The 20,022-nt window shown below is 39.4% G+C and overlaps 2 protein-coding genes across 5 annotated transcripts in view; one reads left to right on the forward strand and one right to left on the reverse strand.

Moving 5' to 3' along the window:
• Positions 1-20,022, reverse strand: part of LOC133541842 (calcium-binding protein 5-like) — a 76,701-nt gene that overhangs the window by 40,733 nt on the left and 15,946 nt on the right. For 3 of the 4 annotated variants that reach the window (XM_061885509.1, XM_061885510.1, XM_061885508.1), the window contains exons 2-5: positions 19,388-19,647; positions 17,239-17,448; positions 9,129-9,185; positions 8,580-8,683 (exon numbers count right to left, since the gene is read on the reverse strand). The gene's annotated coding sequence lies outside the window, so the exon portion shown is untranslated. Of the gene's footprint in view, positions 1-7,043; positions 8,684-9,128; positions 9,186-17,238; positions 17,449-19,387; positions 19,648-20,022 lie in introns of those variants that run through there. The other variant, XR_009803986.1, reaches the window with a different exon arrangement.
• The window catches only part of LOC133541849 (uncharacterized), a 39,958-nt gene that overhangs the window by 19,838 nt on the left and 98 nt on the right, over positions 1-20,022 (forward strand). The window contains exons 4-13 of the mRNA XM_061885543.1: positions 4,743-4,801; positions 5,686-5,985; positions 13,717-14,040; positions 14,117-14,410; positions 15,361-15,672; positions 15,738-16,022; positions 17,184-17,510; positions 19,033-19,344; positions 19,413-19,700; positions 19,767-19,915. Of these exons, the coding sequence (XP_061741527.1) occupies positions 4,743-4,801; positions 5,686-5,985; positions 13,717-14,040; positions 14,117-14,410; positions 15,361-15,672; positions 15,738-16,022; positions 17,184-17,510; positions 19,033-19,344; positions 19,413-19,700; positions 19,767-19,915 (2,650 nt within the window). The remainder of the gene's footprint in view (positions 1-4,742; positions 4,802-5,685; positions 5,986-13,716; positions 14,041-14,116; positions 14,411-15,360; positions 15,673-15,737; positions 16,023-17,183; positions 17,511-19,032; positions 19,345-19,412; positions 19,701-19,766; positions 19,916-20,022) is intronic.

A 20,022-nucleotide genomic window follows, 5' to 3' on the forward strand; every position in this document is an offset into this window, starting at 1 on the left:
TATATTATCGGCGTGTGTCACTAGATCAGCAACGAACTCTGAGAATTCATTGATAAAGTCCGAATAGGGCCCTGGGGGGCGGTAGATAACAGCCAGGTGTAGAGGGAGCGGTGTGACAGACCTCATAGTAAGCACCTCAAACGATTTATATTTATTATTTATGTTAGGACTAAGGTTAAAGTTTTTGTTGTATATTAGTGCGACCCCCCCACCCCTTTTAAGCGGACGGGCAATATGCGCATGTGTAAAGTTAGGAGGACATGCCTCATTTAGCGCAAAAAAGTCGTTTGGTTTAAGCCAGGTTTCGATGAGACCGATGACGTTAAGATTGTTGTCTCTGATAATATCATTTACTAACAACGTTTTGGGAGACAATGATCTTATGTTTAAAAAACCTATATTATAGGTAGTCGGCTGTTTTAGGGAATTTTTGATCAAATTATCCGTAGTAGCAATATTAATAATGTTGTGTTTATTATGCCCAGTGCATTCAGTATAATTACGACCATATCTAGGAATTGATACGACGGGAATTTTCCGATTGTTTGATTGTTGCTTTGATAAACTGCACGCATCATGGTTAGCCACCTCAGTAACGGGAATTTTCCGATTGTTTGTTTGTTGCTTTGATAAACTGCACGCATCATGGTTAGCCACCTCAGTGACGGGGATTTTCCGATTGTTTGTTTGTTGCTTTGATAAACTGCACGCATCATAGTTAGCCACCTCAGTAAAACACACGTCCAACTCTGAAACACTCAAAGCAGAAAAAACTTGTTCTAATTTAACTGACTCCTTACCCAGACCAGTAGTCTCGCATTTTCCATTTAAATCCGGCTGCAGGATGGAGGGAAGTGGTGTTCTGTGGGGATTAGCCTTCTGCTTTGTTTTTAGCCCCGCTCGGCATCCGCGTTTCCGATCACACCGCTGGCGTTTGCTCCGTAGACGGCCCCCGCTGCTTCACAGGCCGCTGGATGTAGCCGCCGAAGTATTCCCATGCTAGTTAGCACGTCGAACAAGCACGCGTCTATCAGTCCAAAACGGCCCGATATGTCCATATCCAGAAGTGTCTGGCGGTCGTACGTGATCACGGAGTGACCACGATGCGAGCCAGCCATGAAGTCTGCAGAACTGTCCGGCATTTCCGCCAAATGTTCCATCTTTAGCAAGAGCTCCGCAGTGCCGCAGCCCGTCTGGGCGCCGCCATCTTGCTCTTGTTTATAGGTTATTAAACTATCACTTCATGCTTGATGGTGCACCTCAAGTTTAGTCGTGCGCCATTTGCGTTCCAGCTTTCTACATGATAATTTATGAGATCTAGTTTCTTCTGTAAACCATGGGGTACGCCTTGTTGGAGCCTTTTTTAACTTCAGCGGTGCTATACTATCAATGGTTTCGCGCAGGGTGTAGTGAAAGTTGTTAGTGAGGTTATCAATAAAGCCCACATACTTTGGGAATGGTGCCATTACCGAGGGCAGTAGGTCTGCAAGAGTTGTCGTTGTGGCAGCATTAATGTTGCGGCTGCTATAGCAGTTAATATTCTTACAAGCTTGCCGAACATGAGTCCGAACCTCGTATTTTATAAGGTAATGATCTGCCATTACTTTAGTGTACGGGAGTATCATAACTTTGGAAACGGTGATACCCCTGACAAGCACTAGGTCTATCGTATCACCGTTGCGATGCGTGGGTTCATTTATTATTTGTGTAAGACCACAGCTATCAATTATAGTCTGGAGCGCCATGCACGGTGGGTCCGATGGGGTATCCATATGGATATTAAAGTTCCCCATTATTATTATATTATCAGAATGCGTCACTAGATCAGCAACGAATTCTGAGAATTCATTGATAAATTATAGGGCTCTGGGGTGCGGTAGATAACAGCCAGGTATAGAGGCAGCGGTGTGACAGACCTCATAGTAAGCACCTCAAACGATTAATATTTATTATTTAGATTAGGACTAAGGTTAAAGTTTTCGTTGTATATTAGTGCGCCCCCCCCCCTTTTAAGGGGACGGGCAATATGCGCTGTCGTATAGTTAGGAGGAGATGTCTCATTTAGTGCAAAAAAGTTGTCTGCTTTAAGCCAGGTTTCGCTGAGACCGATGACGTAAAGATTGTTGTCTCTAATGACCTCATTAACTAATAACGTTTTGGGAGACAATGATCTTATGTTTAAAAAGCCCATATTATAGGTAGTGGGCTTTTTTAAGGAGTTTTTGATCAAATAATATGTAGTAGCAATATTAATAATATTGCGTTTATTATGCGTAGTGCACTTAAAATAATTACGACCATATTTAGGAATTGATATGAGGGGAATTTTCCGATTGTTTGCTTGGTGCTGCGATAAACTGAACGCATCATAATTCGCCACCTCAGTAGAACACATGTCCAACTCTGACACAGTCATAGCAGAAAAAAACTTGTTTCTAACTTAACTGACTTCTCAGCCAGACTAGCAGGCTCGCGTCTTTTATTTAAATCCAGCTTCAGGTTGGAAAGAAGCGGTGTTTTGTGGGGATTAGCCTTTTGCTTTGTTGTTAGCCCCGCTTGGCATCCGCGCTTCTGCTTTCGATCACAACGCTTACGTGTCTTCCGTTGACGGTCCCCGCTGGTACTATACACCGCTGCATTATGAGGCCGCTGGATGTAGCCGGCGAAGTATTCCCATGCTAGCGAGGTGGTCCAACGTAGTGAAGTGAAGTATATTTATATAGCGCTTTTCTCTAGTGACTCAAAGCGCTTTATATAGTGAAACCCAATATCTAAGTTACATTTAAACCAGTGTGGGTGGCACTGGGAACAGGTGGGTAAAGTGTCTTGCCCAAGGACACAACGGCAGTGACTAGGATGGCGGAAGCGGGAATCGAACCTGCAACCCTCAAGTTGCTGGCACGGCCACTCTACCAACCGAGCTATACCGCCCCGCGCATCTTTCAGTCCAAAACGGCCTGATCTATCCACATCCAGAATCGTCTGTCGGTCGTAAGTGATCACGGAGCGTCCACGCTGTAAGCCAGCCATGAAATTTGCAGAATTGTCCGGTATTCTTTGCCAAATGTTTTCTTTCTCCCATGAGCGTCTATAGCCGTAGCCCGTCAAGGCGCCGCCATCTTGGCTTACTTTAACTGTGCCATCAGTAGGCTAAATGAACCTCTTCAACATGTGCCATAGTTAGATGGTGCCACATGTTGCCTACTTATGTGATGGTGCGTGATTGGACCATGCTGCAACGGAGAAAAGGCTTTATTGAAAATTCCTTTTTGGGTCAGAACATACTCGTCAGCTAAAATAGCAGCAGACATAGTATTAATTCTTTGTACCAAAATGGTTATTCTTTGTGCATCTTAACTCTAAGAAAACGGAAATGTTGATTATTGTCCTGCTAGAAACAAACACTTGTTTGCGATCACCGTTTTGAATTTCGATAAAACAATTGTTCCAAGAAACTCTGCAAAAAAATCTCGGGATTATTTTTGACCCAACTTTCTCATTTCTGCATCACATTAGGAATGTCACTATAACACCCTTAATATCATTAAAATCAGAGTCAGAATCAGTTTTACTGACCAAGTGTGTTTAACACACAATTAATCTGACTTGAAGACTGTGTACTTTGTTGTAAGAAATGTGTCCCATTATGTCCACTTGTGACTTAGAGATCATTATACATGCATTTGTTACGTCTTGTATTAATCAATGTAACGTATTTTTCTAGGGTCTCCCCGTGTCCAGCTTTAAAATATTGCAGTTGGTACAAAATGTGGCTGTTAAACTTTTGACAAGGACTAGAAGGTTTGATCATATTACGTGGATACTGGCCCACCGGCACCGGCTACCAGTACACTTAAAGCGCGACATTAACGTTTTGTTACTCAGCTACAGAATACCAAACTATTTAGCACCATCACATCTTGCTGATTGTATTGTGCCGTATGTTCCGTCCTGAAATTTGTGTTTCAAGTGCGCAGGCTTATTAGAGACCACAGAGCCCTAAAAATGTTTGCAGGCATTATCATCCCCACAGCATGATGCTACCACCACCATGCTTCAGTGTGGGGCAGGTATTGGGCTGGTAATGAGCGGATTCTGGTTTCCTCCGAACATGACACCTGGCATTCATGGTGAAGAATTTAATCTTTGTCTCATCAAACCAGAGAAGTTTGTTTCTCATGGTCAGAGTCTTTCAGGTGCGTTTAAGCAAACTATTTACGAATAAATGGCTTCCATCTGACCACTATACCATAAAGGCCTAAATGGTGGATTGCTGCAGAGATGGTTGTCCTTGGAGAAGGTTCCCTTCTCTCCACAGAGGAATGCTGTAGCTCTGACAGAGTGACCATCAGGTTCTTTGTCACCTCCCTCACTAGACCAACATGTAGCGATCAGAATTATTTTTCAGGTAGCGGAGTGGAAGTGGTGTTTCTTTCTTTACAAAAATACTCAAGTAAAAGTAAAAAGAGTATGTTGTGTTAAAACTACTCAGACAAGTACAATTATCCCAAAAGTTATTTGAGTAAATGTATAACAAAATAATGTAGCACATAACTACCTATCTCTGGTTATGCATCCAAACACAATCAAGACATTAGAAAGCAAACCGGAAAAAATATCAAATCTCAAGGGAGTTGCCTGAGAAATAATTTTTGAGGAACAGCTTTTTCCTGTGTTAATTTTTTTTTTTTTATATAACAGTATTTTCATTGTAAACATATTATGTTCTATCACTGTGACAGCTATTACTACTGGTACTTGGACTTCTGGGGTAAAGGAACGCAAGTCACAGTTACATCTGGTAAGTAATTCTTACGTCCTTTTGAGAAATTTTTTATTCTATATTTGAAAAGTTTTTGTATTAGAATGCTCTTACTTTATGTCACTTTGGTACTACTTGGACTACTGGGGAAAAGGAACCCAAGTAACAGTTACATCTGGTAAGTCAATATTTGTGGTAATTCTATTCTACTGGAAAGGACAAGTACATTATTTAATATTTCTGATGTAGTGCAATAATTTGTTGATATCAAGTAGTTTCAGTATACTAACAGTTGAATTAGACCTATTTGCCTATCTTAAGTAGCCAAATATATGCTAAAATCTCTGAGATATTACATAATTGAAAAAAAACCCCACCTAAAATGAGTATGGTGGCGCTTTGGCGACTCATATCTTCTTGGTTGTTTGACAGATTATTATAGCATATAGTTGCAAATTGATCTATCATCGACAGCAACAGAGTCTTATGAAATAAGACAATGATTATTTTGCTTGAATTTGAGTTTCTGCACTGTGATATCTTTAATAATCAAATAGGTTTCGTTTTTCTAAGCTTTTGAGTGAGCTAATCTATATCTATCTATCTATCTATATATATATATATATATATATATATATATATATATATTATAAAGATGTTTTCCAATGTTGAGAAAACGTTTACTCAAAATGTCAAATGAGAATCAAATAATTTGTGACATGTAAAATATAATAAGGTCTATTGTGCAATTTGATCTACAATTTAAATATGGTGTGTCATCTTTTCACCATTTTCATGGAATTGTATCATAACCGACTACTTATTTTCTGTTCATACAATTTAAATATGGTTTAATATGTGTCTTCCCTTTACTATTTTCATTTAATTTGATCTCAACTGACAACTTGCTTTTCCTCTCACAGGCACACCAGCCCCACCCACTGTCTTTCCTCTGATGCAATGTGGCTCCGTAGCGGGAGACATGGTCACTCTCGGCTGTCTGGCCACCGGCTTCAAACCCCTTCCACTGACATTTGCGTGGAGCAAAGATGGGGCCGATTTGTCTGACTTCATTCAGTATCCTTCAGTGGAGAAGGACAACCTTTACACGGGAGTCAGTCAGATCCGAGTGAGGCAAGCCGACTGGGACAGCAGGGCCAAATTTCGATGTGTCGCCAAACATTCAACTAAAACTGTTGATGCCGTGATTACAAAAACAGAAGGTAAGAGATTTTTACAGCATATGTACTATGAATAGGTACAATGAATGTGACAGAGCTAAAGGTAATCACAGTAATGTGCTGTCACGTTGGTAGTATATTTGGATTTGGTGTATTTGAAGTTGTTTAAAAAAAATATATTGGTTTTCAGATTCCCCGGTTTTAGTATGATTCAAAGTGGGTTGTTTTGTATTCTACACAAAATAACCCACTATTGAACCAAATTAAGTTTTAGTGTAGAGTAAAAGTCAAACAAGAGCCCTAGAAGACGTATTTCTAGACTGTCACTGAATGCACCACGCTGCTAGTAGCTCATCCTTGTCAGTAGTCCTCCTAAAAAGTAAAAGTGATGTTAAAAACTATACATGTTTTTAAAGATATAATTAAGCTCTGCAAAAACTGTTTTGTGTAAATATCTGGAACGGGGTAATTAGAATTAGATGATTTGTTTATGTAAAACAATGTTTACACACAACACGTTTACCTGAAAATTGCATATTTCATACTGTCCATACAAATGTTATTGTTGGTGCTAAAGCCAACAGTAAGGTGGAAAGAAAGGTCTGACTCTTCCTTGTGCAGCTGCTTACTCTGCCTTGTCAAATAATTGTTGCAGCAGTTTATTGCTTGCTTTTTGTTTAATCTACGCTTGCTTGTCTCACATGCAGGTTGTGTACGATCTAATCTTGCTGTTTTAGTAGTGTCGACCCTGCAGAAGCCATGAGAATTAGCATTCAAATGACGTTTTGTGTTGTGTATATATATGTGTTGTGCAGACATATACTTAATATGTTCGTGTTTCAGAGTCCTTTTACAAGTTGCCAACTCTGAAAGTGTTGGCCTCCTCTCATGGTCAAGATGAGGCTTCAATCGTCTGCTTTGCCAAAGATTTTTCCCCAAATGTTTATGACTTCAAATGGCTGCATAACGAAGAGGACATCTCCCACGAAATAGAGCAGGTCATAACTTTGTCTAAGGCCAGAAAGACTGCAAATGGGACAACGCTTTACAGCGCGGCGAGCCTCATCACGCTCAAGTCCAACGAGTGGTCATTTGGCACCACTGTAAGGTGCAAGTTTACGGGGAGGGACGCACATGGAGATGTGTATATCAACTCATCTGTGAGCAACATGCGCGCCGCAGATTCATCAAGTGAGTACTTTTCCATTTGTTTATTTTAGGCTGTGTTCACACTTTGGTTAAATCAAACTCTGATTGCAAACAAAGCATGCAAAACTTACAAATATGTAAATCTCTGTGTGTGACAACAGGGTGTCTGTAAAAATTAGTGAAGTCAAATGAGTCATTATTCAAATCTAATTAATCCCACTTTTGAATTGGAATGAAATATAATTTTTTAGCTGCTGCATTATTTAAATGACCCTAAAAAGGCCCCCGAAATTGGGCACAAATGTATTTTTTAACATGACAATGACAAACAGCAACATTTTAAAATGTTGCTGTATGTAGGGTGTATTTCTGAAATTAAAAATGCCAGAGAGCACAGCAGTCGGAGTCCCCTCACTCATCTCTCTCTATAAATATACCAACCCACGCATCTTTCAGGTAAAAATTCACGGTAAAGGTAAAGGAGCATGTGCGGTCAAAATAAATTGCGTGATTAATCTGTGTATACGCATGATTAATGCAATTCTTTGGTTGATGATTCACATGAGTTAACTTGTTACATTTAACAGCATTAGTTTAATTATATTTCAACGCCAAAAAATTATTTGCTAAAATTGGTGTGAATCAATCATCAGGAATTGGGTGCAATACGTTTGCGGTACAACAAAAAAAGTAGGCCACCTTTCAGGTAACCATCTGCGTTTGAAGTCAAGGAACATGTATGCTCAAAATAAAATGTGTAATTAATATGCATGCACCCATGCTTAATGCACTGTTGTGATTAATCACATGATTTAACTGCCCTAGTACAAATAAACTGGTAAAAATAGCAAAGTGTAAAAAAAAAAACTATTTTTGGTTTGAAATAATTGAGTTAGGTCAATAAAAGTGTCCAATCAAGTCTTTCAATGCATATATTTTGGTCCGAACAACCAGTGTGAACGCGGGCTAAAATGCAACACACTCAATGTAAATCACACAACGACCTTGAAAAAGACTTCCTGTCCATTCAACAGGCGAAGGATGCCCGGAGGCGGATGTCGATATACAGATCAGCGGCCCCACAATGGAAGACATCTTTCTGAACAAAAAAGGCACCGTGATATGTCAGGTCAAAGCTAGCAGGCTATCTGTGCAGAGTATTTTGTGGGAGGACCAAGATGACAACGAGATGGCCGGGACCTTGAAAAGCACCCCGGAGAACGATTCGGGCCCATTTGAGACCCGGCTTGACATCACGTATGACGAATGGAGCACAGGGATAGCGCGCACCTGCGTGGTGAAGCATTCAAAGATTGCGAACCCAGTGAAGAAATCCTATAAAAGAACTGCTGGTAAGAAAACTGTAACTGTTTGATACTACTTCCTGTGGTCAAATGTTGTTCTGTCGCACTTGCAGGTAAATCAACTCAAAATCCTGCGGTGTTTATGATGCCTCCAGTGGAACAAACTGATAAAAACATGGTTACCCTGACTTGCTTAGTGAAAGACTTCTTCCCCCAAGAGGTTCTGGTGTCTTGGCTTGTCGATGACAACCCTGTAAACTCCACATACGTCACCAGGACCACCCAACCTGTACAAAACCAAGGCGTGTATTCAGTCTACGGCCAGTTAACGCTCAGCCTTGATCAGTGGAAAAGGAACGGTGTGGCGTACTGCTGTGCCATTTACCACCAATCTTTGGCCAACACACCCAATGTCCTTGTCAGGTCCATTTCATACAGAACCACCGATAACGTCAACATGGACGACCCCAAAGTGTGCAAGGCCCAGTAGATGTGTTCTGTGTCACTCTTGTCTTCTCTTCTTTGCTCTTGGTTGTTTGCTGCATGTTTAATGATATTGTGTGTCCATTTAAAATCAAAATAAATAAAAAAAAATCAAGTTGCAACTGTTGTATGTCGCAAGCTGTTCATGTTGTGGTTATTTTTAGCTACGTGTGACTTGCAGTGTCACTAATCATGCAACAAGGATTAATAGTATGTTGGGGTTTTGAAAGAGAGTATTAAAGTCCTTACTCGTACAGATAGGTGGTCTGTGTGACTTGTCTTAGTACACGTCTTCTGGGTCTTGCCCTAACAAACACAAACAAAAGAGAGATCATGTTTTAAAGACACACACTGAAATAATGGAGTCTTTCAAAAGGCAATTCAGGGTCTCCAGTTATATAGCCCTACTTGTACTCATAAAATCAAATCATAGGACACATTTGTTTGTATAAACACATAATACAGTACGAGGCTTAATAATTACAGTATGTATTGAAGTACTACTGTACATCCACCAGACTTCCTGGTGGAGATGAGCCACCAGTGGAACAATGCGGTGGAAGCCGAGCAAGATAACATGGGCAACACGGCGCTCACCTTCATCATTCTCTTTCTCATCACGCTGCTGTTCAGCATTGGAACAACTGTCTTCAAGGTAATAATACAACTTTTGTTTTTGAGTTGAGCACTTAACTGCACCTTTACACATTGTAGGTGAAAATAAGTCTGCAATATTTCTAAAGAACATTGGTTGACGGTACACATTTTATACAGTAATGCACTTTTTGGGGAATTTGTCCATCAATCACAATCTTTCTGTGAGACCAAAACACACGTCATTCCCTTTTCTTTTCATACTAAATAGTAAAAGACTGTTAGTAAAAAGCGGCTAACAATACAGGTCATTGTGATACGATCTATTTCACCATATACTGTTGGATAAGCTCAGAGCAATCGGATTCAACAAAACCTCATCAAGCTGGATGCAATCTTACTTGAAGAGGAGGAAACAGGTGGTAGAGGTGAACGGCACCGTGTCCCCTCCCTCTCAATAAGCTGTGGAGTCCCCCAAGGCAGTATATTAGGGCCTTTACTGTTCCTAATATACGTAAATGACATGCCATCAGCATGTGACTGAATTGTTCCTGTTTGCGGATGACTCGGCCCTGCTGGTATCCGACAAAGACAAGTCACAGGTGGAACAAATCCTCAGTGCTGAACTCCTTAGTATTTACACCTGGCTCGCTGACAACAAGCTATCCATACACTTAGGTAAAACAAAATCCATCCTATTTGGGTCCCACATCAACCTTGTGAAAGTCAGTGACTTCACTATAAAAGTGGATGACATTGTTATCATCAGGAAAGATGAGATCACCTACATAGGTTCCATTCTAGAGGCTGATCTTTCCTGTGATTAAATGGCAACTAAGGTAACCAAAAGTTCAACCAAAGAACGTGATTTCTCTACAGAATCTCCTCTCTGATCAACAAAAGCACCTTGAAGAATCTAGCGGGAACTCTCGTTCAACTCTTTTTCGATTACGCTTGCACCTCCTGGCACCCCAGCACCTCTAAAACCCTCAAATCTAGACTCCAAACATCCCAGAACAAGCTAGTCAGGTTACTTCTAGACCTGCACCCCAGATCACACCTCACTCCAACCCACTTCTCCAAAGTGGGCTGGCTCAGAGTGGAGGACAGAGTAAAACAACTTGCACTGAGCCTAGTCTATACAATCCGCTACACCTCCCTGATACCAAAGTACATGTCAAACTACTTCCTTAACGTAAATGACCGCCAGGGGGAGCGCCACAAACCACGTTAAACCCAGATTCTGATCTAACAAAGGTCTTAATTCATTATTTTTCTATGCCACAATGTGGAATGCACTCCCAACAGGTGTAAAAGTACTAAGTGCATCTCTATCCTCCTTCAAAACCGCTCTAAAACATCACCTCCAGGCAACTTCAACCCTTTACTAACACCCTCCCCCCTTCACATCCCATCTCCCCGGATTGTAAATAACCAAATGTAAATATTCACATTTATTTCTAATGTATTTACTTGTTCTTATGCTATCTGAACTCACTATGTTCTCTGCTCGCTGTACATATCCTAAGTCAGACCTACACTGTTTCAATGTCCATTTCTCTGATGAGGAAATTGTTGATGACTGAAGTGCTGATATCAACCACCCCTCCCCCCAGATTGTAAATAATTGAAATAATTAAATGTATACACTCTGATGATTAACCTGTGTGATAACTGTATTATGATGATAGTATACATTTGTACCATGAATTGATTTACGTGGACCCCGACTTAAACAAGTTGAAAAACTTATTCGGGTGTTACCATTTAGTGGTCAATTGTACGGAATATGTACTGTACTGTGCAATCTAATAATAAAAGTTTCAATCAATCAATCAAAAACCAAACAGACCTTTCAAAAAACATCCAAAAACCTCCCACACTGTTTTATATACATGCTGTATGTACGTCATGTAGTAACATGCACATTCATGAAAACATAACTTGGTGCCACAAGCTTCTACTATAATTGTAATATAAATAATAATGTATCATATTTATATAGTGCTTTTCTAGACACTCAAAACACTAACAGTGAGAACTTAGAACCCATCATTTATTCAACAATTGATGGTGGTAAGCTACATTTGTAGCCACAGCTGCCCTGGGGTAAACTGACGGAAGCGTGGCCGCAATTTTGCGTCCATTGATCCCCCTGATCACAAACATTCACTCAAATTCATGCAGTGTGGGCGGCACTGGCAGCAAGGTGGGTGACATGTCTTGCCCAAGGACACGATGGCAGTAACTAAGATGGCGGAAGCTAGATTTGAAGCAGGAATCCTTCAATTTCTGTACGGCCGCGCTACCATCTGAACCCTACCTTAGAAGCCATGCAACAGAAAAAACTAAAGCTCCTTCTTGTTTATTTTGTGGCGAGTTGCAGCCTACGTTATTATCATCTCAAGCCAGCTAGTAGCTTACAACTCACTATAGTGGTATTCCGTTTTTCTACGCCATAAAAGTAGTTCCTCTGTGTTAGCTCCTATGATAACAATGTTGCTATAGATCATGGCATGTAACTAGTGCATTGTTGGTGGGTTTTTTAAGAACACAGAGTGGATGTCCGCATTATTAGCCACCTCTTATTAGCAGTTTTTCACCATTTAAAACGCACATGCAAGATTGTCTCACATAAGGATTGTGGGTAATGGCAAAATTCAAAAAAACAATTCCCTTTAAATTCTATGGATGCCTTATAAAGAATAATTACACTTTATTTGTTGGTTAGCCCTTAAGCTGGAATTTAAATATAAATACGTATTCGTCCAAAAAGACAATCATACTGTAAAAAATTACACATTGATTCAAGCAGGTAAATATCTTAAAACGTCAGGCTGAAATATAAATTACATACCAAATAGGCAATTGATTATGTCCACAAATGTCTGCTTTTCAAACAACTGCTCTAAAATATATTGTACATATTATAATATTAACCCTTTATAGCCCAATAGGTTTTAGGTTGACAAAGTGACCACATTTATGTCCAAACACACACATACAAGAGTCAAGACCAAAACTAATCAAACCATTGGCCAATTTTTGTCCAAAGTCAATCATAGTAAATTTTTTGTTCAAATGTGAATACAGTAAAAAGATTAAAAAACATTTTTTTCCCTACAACTCTTCCTATTGTTTATCATCATATTATCTCCTGGTAGAAGCCTGTGTAATTTTCCAGGAAGAAAAACTTGCTGATCAAATAAAAGTAATTTTAAGTTAAATTTGCATGGTTTACAGTAGACTTATGCATACTTTTGGGTTTGACTGTACACTTTGTTTGATAGACACACCATTATCCACCATCAATAGTGACACACACATATCTTTACAGTAGCAGGGCAGCCATGCAGAATTTTTGCTGCATGCTTTGAATGGGAAAAAGTAAGGGAAATAAAAGTCTGGTGGAAAAATATAAAAATTAAATAGAAGTAGAAAGCCACTAGTCCAAATTGACAATTATTACATTAGTTCATTACAGTGATAGTGTGGAATCAAAAATGGTGTTTTAGAAGGAAATTTGTGTCACTTTTGTTTAGCTTTAGCAATTTGGCTAATTTAAAGAAGACAGATCCTATAAATGGTTTGGAAAACAATTGAATTGCACAAAACATACCAAGCCTCTATTTTTGGATTTCCAATAGGATTAATGAGTCACTCTGTTGTGTGTATTATTTTAATATATTTTTGTTTTCTTTCAGGTCAAATGAATTTTTTTTCTCGAAATTGTAATATGTAAGTAATCATATTGATTTACAATTTAAAGAAAAATAAAAAAATTAAATGACGTCTGTGAGTGATGCTTTTCTTGCAGATTTTTCCTCAGAAATTCAAAATGACCTGAAAAAGCTGCAGCTGGAATCTACAAAAAAAAGAAAATATATTTTTAGTGTGTTATAAAAAACAAAACTAAATCAACTTTAAAGATGTGTCCGTGTATGAAATGTATTTAAATATGTCATCTCTTCTCACACCTGGCCTTTGTCATGCAATGTTGCGCCTCGCTGAGTTTCACTTCTGTGTTTTTTTCGGAACTTTCATCATCTTTTTTTTTTAAATGTTGCTTATGCTCGCTCAAGCGGAACCCTTTCCACCTGACTGTTAGTACTATAAAACTACTTAAAATTAAAGACACCTGCACCTTTACAATTGTGACAACAATCTGAAGGTATGTGCAAGTAATTTGTTACATACATAGAAATAGCCATACGTGTCATTTACGTATTTTCTATTTCAACAGAGAGGAGGGAGAGGATTGTGTCTCCAAACATGACATTGTATCCGCTGTGGGAGGGCAATCTTACAGGAGACTCCTCTGTCAAACTTAGATGCGCCTTAAGTGGCTTCTTCCCGGACATGCTGAGTGTCGAGTGGCTGCAGGGCAACCAAATCATCGACGGCGTGCAAACCGTGAGCAAGTTTCAGAGTGTGACGGCCCCAAAGACCTTCAGTCTAATCAGTGAGATTGAACCTGATGTAAAAGAGTGGACAAACGGCTTAAGGTTTACCTGCAAGTCCACTCACAACAAGGTGGAAGAGAAAAAGTCAATCAGTATCTGTGAAAGTACGTATGTGTCTGCCGTCTCGCATTAACACACCTATTCTCATCGTCTTGTAACAACGGACGTGTCGCCTGGCAGCCCAGGCAAGCGTCCCACCTTCCGTTCATGTGGAGCTCCCCAGCTTCAAGGAAGTCATGACAGAAACATCCCAAGTGAAAGCAACATGTTCGGTGCGCACCGCATTGGATGCCGTTGTCACATGGCTGCTGGACGGCAAAGCAGCCGCCGACCAAGCGAGCGCGTACGCTAATGCATCTCACGTCATCAGTACTCTGACAGTGATGCCTGATGTGTGGAGACAAATCAGGATTCTCAAATGTAAAGTTGTGCATCGTTGCTTTCCTGACGTCGAGGAGACCATACGTGTGTCAGGTAGGACGACTGAACAAAATCGAGTAAGTCCACTCCTCACAACTCAACAAGTAGTCAGTGTACAGCTTGTCCATTTACTACGTACTGAAAAATGAGTCAACACTCAGCCATTATTGTCCAAACAGCTGGGAACAAAAGTGACTATACTAAGATAACATCATGGCCTGAAGATGCATTACTGCCGACAATGGTGAGCTGCGGTTCTTTAAGGGACATCCAACTCTGACATTGTGAAGTAGCCCACTTCCTCCACTGTAAAGTCAAACTACTGGTTAATAATTGGATTACTTGAAAAAATTATATACATTATGATGAAAAATAGAGGACCTAAAATGGAACCTTGAGGAACACCACTAGTATAACTAAAGAAGTTGAACAAATGACTATTGACTGCATCTGAAGCAAACAAGCAACAGAAACACCTTAATTACATAAAGTGCATTACAAAAAAATGTGTAACTGCCAAAAAGGACTTGAAAAGGTGCCTCTAGGAACGCCTCAGTTATGTAAATCACAAGGGTTGACCCCAGTTTTCTACGTTTGCTATCAAGGTTGAAATGTCTGTGCAAAGATCTGCCAATGTGTTTACATTGGTCCAAGTTCCTCTATACTGTACAACAAGAGCATTTGTGTTTTTAGAAATTGGCTGCAAAAATGTTTATTTGAAGATTTGAACTGAACTCGGGTGACGGTAGGAAGTCATTTTAATTTTACTGAGGGAAGGAATCAAAAAAGTACTATCTATCTATTACCGGCAGCCGCCAGCTGAATAACCCTGCAGTACAAAATGTACACTGACTACTCTAAGTTTCATTTCCATCGTATTTTACTTTGAGACTATTAAATAAAAATGTTAGCTGAAATGTGAGGGGTGTATTTACTGTACTCTGATGAGCTACTGTATCTTTGAGAGACTGAATTCCACCTTTTATCCTGTTATGATCACTTAGGTGTTGCAGTCACCGCTCCACTGGTAGAGATGAGGCGATCTCTTGCAGATTTACAGAATAAAAACAGCGGCGTGTTCGAGTGTGACGTCACGCAACTAGACGCCATCGACCTCTACGTCACATTTCAGGCCGACGGTGTGGATATTTCTAACAAACAGTATGTTGATCTCCCTGAAGGCCTGGGACCACATTCCATCCGTCCACGTTTCAGTTTGCACGAGTCCTACAGGAAGACTGACGCAAATTTAACCTGCAAAGTGAACCAAGGCTTCTCCGACAGCTTCCGCTCAAACCCCATTTACAGCCTTTTTGGTGAGAGTCTGACTCATCAGAGCTGGATTCATTTGGCACAATCATTTGAACCCATTTTCCAACAGAGAACCCATCAGTGGAACTCTTTCTGGCCCCCGTTGAGGAATCAAAACCTCAGAGGGTTCTGTGCTCTGGTCAGGGCTTTAACCCTGAAATTAAATGGTTCAGCGAGGCTAAGCAGAGAGCGCCATCAATTACTAGCATCAGCATGAGTGCGGATGGACGTGTGACTGTGACCAGTCAACTCCACGTACCACCGACAGAGTGGCAAACTGGGAAGGTCTTCACCTGTCGAGTGTCTGACAAGTGGCTGAAAAAAAATGTCACAAAGACCATCAGCATTTGCTCCGGTAAATAATCATAAGTACCCTATTGGCATGTTGCATGAAAAAAAGACAACTCATAACATTGTCCTTCAAATATCTGCATTCGTTTGTCCCTCAAGAAAAATATCGGATTCCCAAAAACTGCTGTAAAAATATTATTCAATATTTTTTCCACTTTAACTGTGACAGTCTTTCAAAATCACTTAAAAGCATTAAAAGAAATGTATACATACAGCATATATCACTTAACCCTTTGAAAGCAACTGTTTGCTGAACTATCCATCCATCCATCCATGTTTTCCCGCTTATTGCCTTCCTCGACATGCACCTGGGGATAGGTTGATTGGCAACACTAAATTGGCCCTCGTGTGTGAATGTTCTCCACCTATCTGTGTTGGCCCTGCGATGAGGTGGCGACTTGTCCAGGGTGTACCCCGCCTTCTGCCCGATTGTAGCTGAGATATATTGTTCCTAAATTCAAAACAAACAAAATAATTAATGTGTTTTATATTATCAAAAAATATTTATATGAATTATATTTAAGGAATATATCTTTAATATTATTATCATTGTGCTTTATTTCAATATCATCAGTATATGATGTTTATTTTATATTATCATTGGGCCCTAAGATAGGTTAATGATTGACAACTTTATTGATATTTCATGCCTTGTTTTTCTATTTCTTCAAAATAAATATTAAATATTCATTATATTTTGGGGCTTCAACCCTTCAAAAGCCATTATGCTTAAACAACACTACTATTTATTATTAGGAATGAAATAAGACTAATAAAACACACACTTGCCATTACCAAAGGGCACAAGAATAGTTTTTCTGCAGGCTTTGAATAGGAAAAATTAGCGACATCTGGTGGACATTTACACAAATTTAAAGTGAATGACCAGTAGGCCACGTTAAGATCTAAACATAAACGTTTGTAACTTCTGTTAGGATAAATGTAAAATCAAAAGGTTGCATTTTTATTTGTTTTCATACAAGCATGTTTTGTCTTTAAATTATAACACTACTGTAATAAAAAAAATAAATATCTTGCCAATTTTACCTACTGTATGCTCATTCATCACAACCAAAATGGTTTGCAGATAAAACCGTGAATGGCACAAAATGTTCAAAGTATCTTAATATTTGTTCTTATCTCACATTTCATGTTATTTTTACAGTAACCCCAATATCATCCCAACAAGTTGGAGTGTTTGTTCACGGACCCCCACTCACAGAGTCTCAGCAGAGGGACAAGGTGACCATTACTTGTCTTTTGGTTGGCCCTCGACTTCATGATTTTGTCATCTCCTGGAAAGTAGATGGGAAGAAATACTCTCAGAATTCCCACACGGAGGAGCCAACTCGTCACAGCAATGGTACAGAGACCTTACGGAGCTTCCTCAGTGTGCCAGCAAATGACTGGGATGCATATAAACAAATGTCCTGTGAGGGAAAACACAAATGTTCCAACCAGGGTCATGAGGACTACATCAGCAAAAGCAGAGGTATTGTCTCAACATATATTCACATTTCCACCAGATGGCACTATCACACCATCGTTTTTCATCCTGGACAAGTATGTGTGTGTATATGTATGAGTGTGTTTGCACAAACAAATGTGTGTGTGTGTGTGTGTGTGTGTGTGTGCCATTTCGACAGTTATAATTACACACTAAAAATAACATTGCATGTATACTGAAAATAGCAATTTTTTTCTCTAAAACAACATAAGTTAAAAAAGTTTAAAAAAAAATTCTTATGTAGGATATTTGAGGTTTATGACTTTAATTAGTGAAGTTTTAAAGCAAGTGGAAATAGTATTGCTGCAAAATTGCAAACATTAGGAAAAAAGTGCATTTCGATATTAAAAGTATGAATGTAAGTATTTGACATGGCATTCTTAAAACCAAAAAAATTTGGCTACCAGCACAAAGAAACGCTGTTTCTTAAGAAAGTTGGTCTTTCACATAAGTTTAAAAAAACTTTTCACATTGACCTTCCTTAGATTGCTCCTGTTTGCAGTTTAAACAGTGAATTTTCCAGGTTGTAATACTAACAAAAAACACACAAGCATGCACGCATGCACGCACACACAAAAAAACCAAATGTAATTAAAAACAACAACTCAGTTCATATTTTTTGCAATATCAAGAGTTTAAACATTATAAAAACTAAATAATATATATTTTTACATTTTGGACTAGTTTAGATTTATTTTAAAATGAAGTCTGAAAACAGTTGAAGATAATATTCTGTAAAATATTTTAGTGCCCTCCAGGACTTTGCCAAATCACGCACATTTGCACCGTCACCGCACATTTTGTCCTCCAGTGTAATTTTTGCCAATCAAATGTAATCATAATAATAACATAATGATTATTATTATATTTGCCATTCAAACTTGCTTCTGATCATCGCTCAAACGCGTTCAGTAACTGTCGAAACCAAAACATATTTTTGGGTCTACAAAAGCAAGGACAGCAATGCGTAACAATGTATTAACACTTTATTACTCTAACTGCACAACTGTCATCCTCCCGTGTGTAGCTCACACCTTCTTCTGGGTTCTGTCTACGGCGCTAAGCCTTCTGCGTATAAGCACATTTAGCAAGATACCAGGGTCCACACTTTCTAGTTTACTTGTATTTAGTTAACCTTTTTTTATCCCGGCTAAGACAATCAAGAACAGCTGCTTATTTGGAATATGGACCTAGCAAAGTGACAGCATTTACATGTTAGAGATGTTGAAGTGTGATGACAATCTCTCATCATTGTTTATTACCGCAAGAGAAACTCTCAACAGTTCACAAATGCTTTTAACGTGCGGGGATGAATGTGTTGGAATGTAAATGAATGTTTAAGAGTGATAAACTATTTTCAAATGTAAACTAAACATGGATAATCTCCAACTTCTGGTCAAAGCACAATTAAGAGGGTTTTGGTCCCTTTTTCTTTTTAGAATAAATTGTAATTGTTACTATTATCACTTTTAACTCATACATGTGTGTTTGTGTTTTATCTTATCAGACTTGTATCCATCAACAGTGCACATAATACCACCGACCATCTCAGAGCTGTCACTGTCTGATGACCTCACTCTGACTTGCCTAGTTTCTGGATATTTCCCAGATAACATTATAGTGTACTGGGAGAAAGATGGTCAAAGATTGCTTGACTACACCAACAGCCCTTCGTGGAAATACAGCAGCAGCAACACTTATTCAATGACCAGTAGAATTAATGTGTCTAAAATTGAGGACCACGAATCCAGCTATTCTTGCGCTGTCAGACATGAGTCATCTCAAAGTCCTTTTACGAGCACTATAGAGGACGTGTTTGGTGAGTGAAAGTTTAACCATGACTTTGTGTTTGCACTACATACTTCCTTAAAACTTCCATCTCCACAGCCACAGTGACTCCTACTCAACCGTCAGCCATCTTGCTCCAGGGTCGTGGTGCACTGGTGTGTCTGGTGTTTGGCTTCAGTCCCGCGTCCGTTAACGTCTCCTGGTTTCTAGATGACACCAATGAGCTGTTGGACTTCAACACCAGTCAACCCAGCAGAGGCCCAGATGGGAAGTTCAGCATACAAAGCCGCCTTCGTCTGTCTCAAGTCAACTTGTTACCTGGGGCGGTTCACACCTGCAGGGTGACACATGTGACCGTTACACTGACCTTGAATCTAACCAATCCAGGTACTAATGAGCTGATTTATGACTATCTTGCATAAAAATTAACTCATTTAAAAAATAATTCCACAGTGATTTTGCCGGATTGCAACGTCTTGGATGACATTGCTCATGCAGTTGTTAACCAAGATATCAATGCGGAAAGCTGGTATATGTCTGCCACATTCCTTGTCCTCTTCCTCATCTCCACCATCTATGGTGTGGTGGCCACCCTGCTTAAGGTGAGATATAGATAATAATTCTATTTTTAACATATTTTTTTTATTGTATACAAATCATCACATTTAATGTGAAATTTGACCTCACTTTATCCCGCTTTTTTCTCCTT

Source organism: Nerophis ophidion, linkage group LG23 (genome assembly GCF_033978795.1).
Source record: "Nerophis ophidion isolate RoL-2023_Sa linkage group LG23, RoL_Noph_v1.0, whole genome shotgun sequence".
NCBI classification, from domain to species: domain Eukaryota; kingdom Metazoa; phylum Chordata; class Actinopteri; order Syngnathiformes; family Syngnathidae; genus Nerophis; species Nerophis ophidion.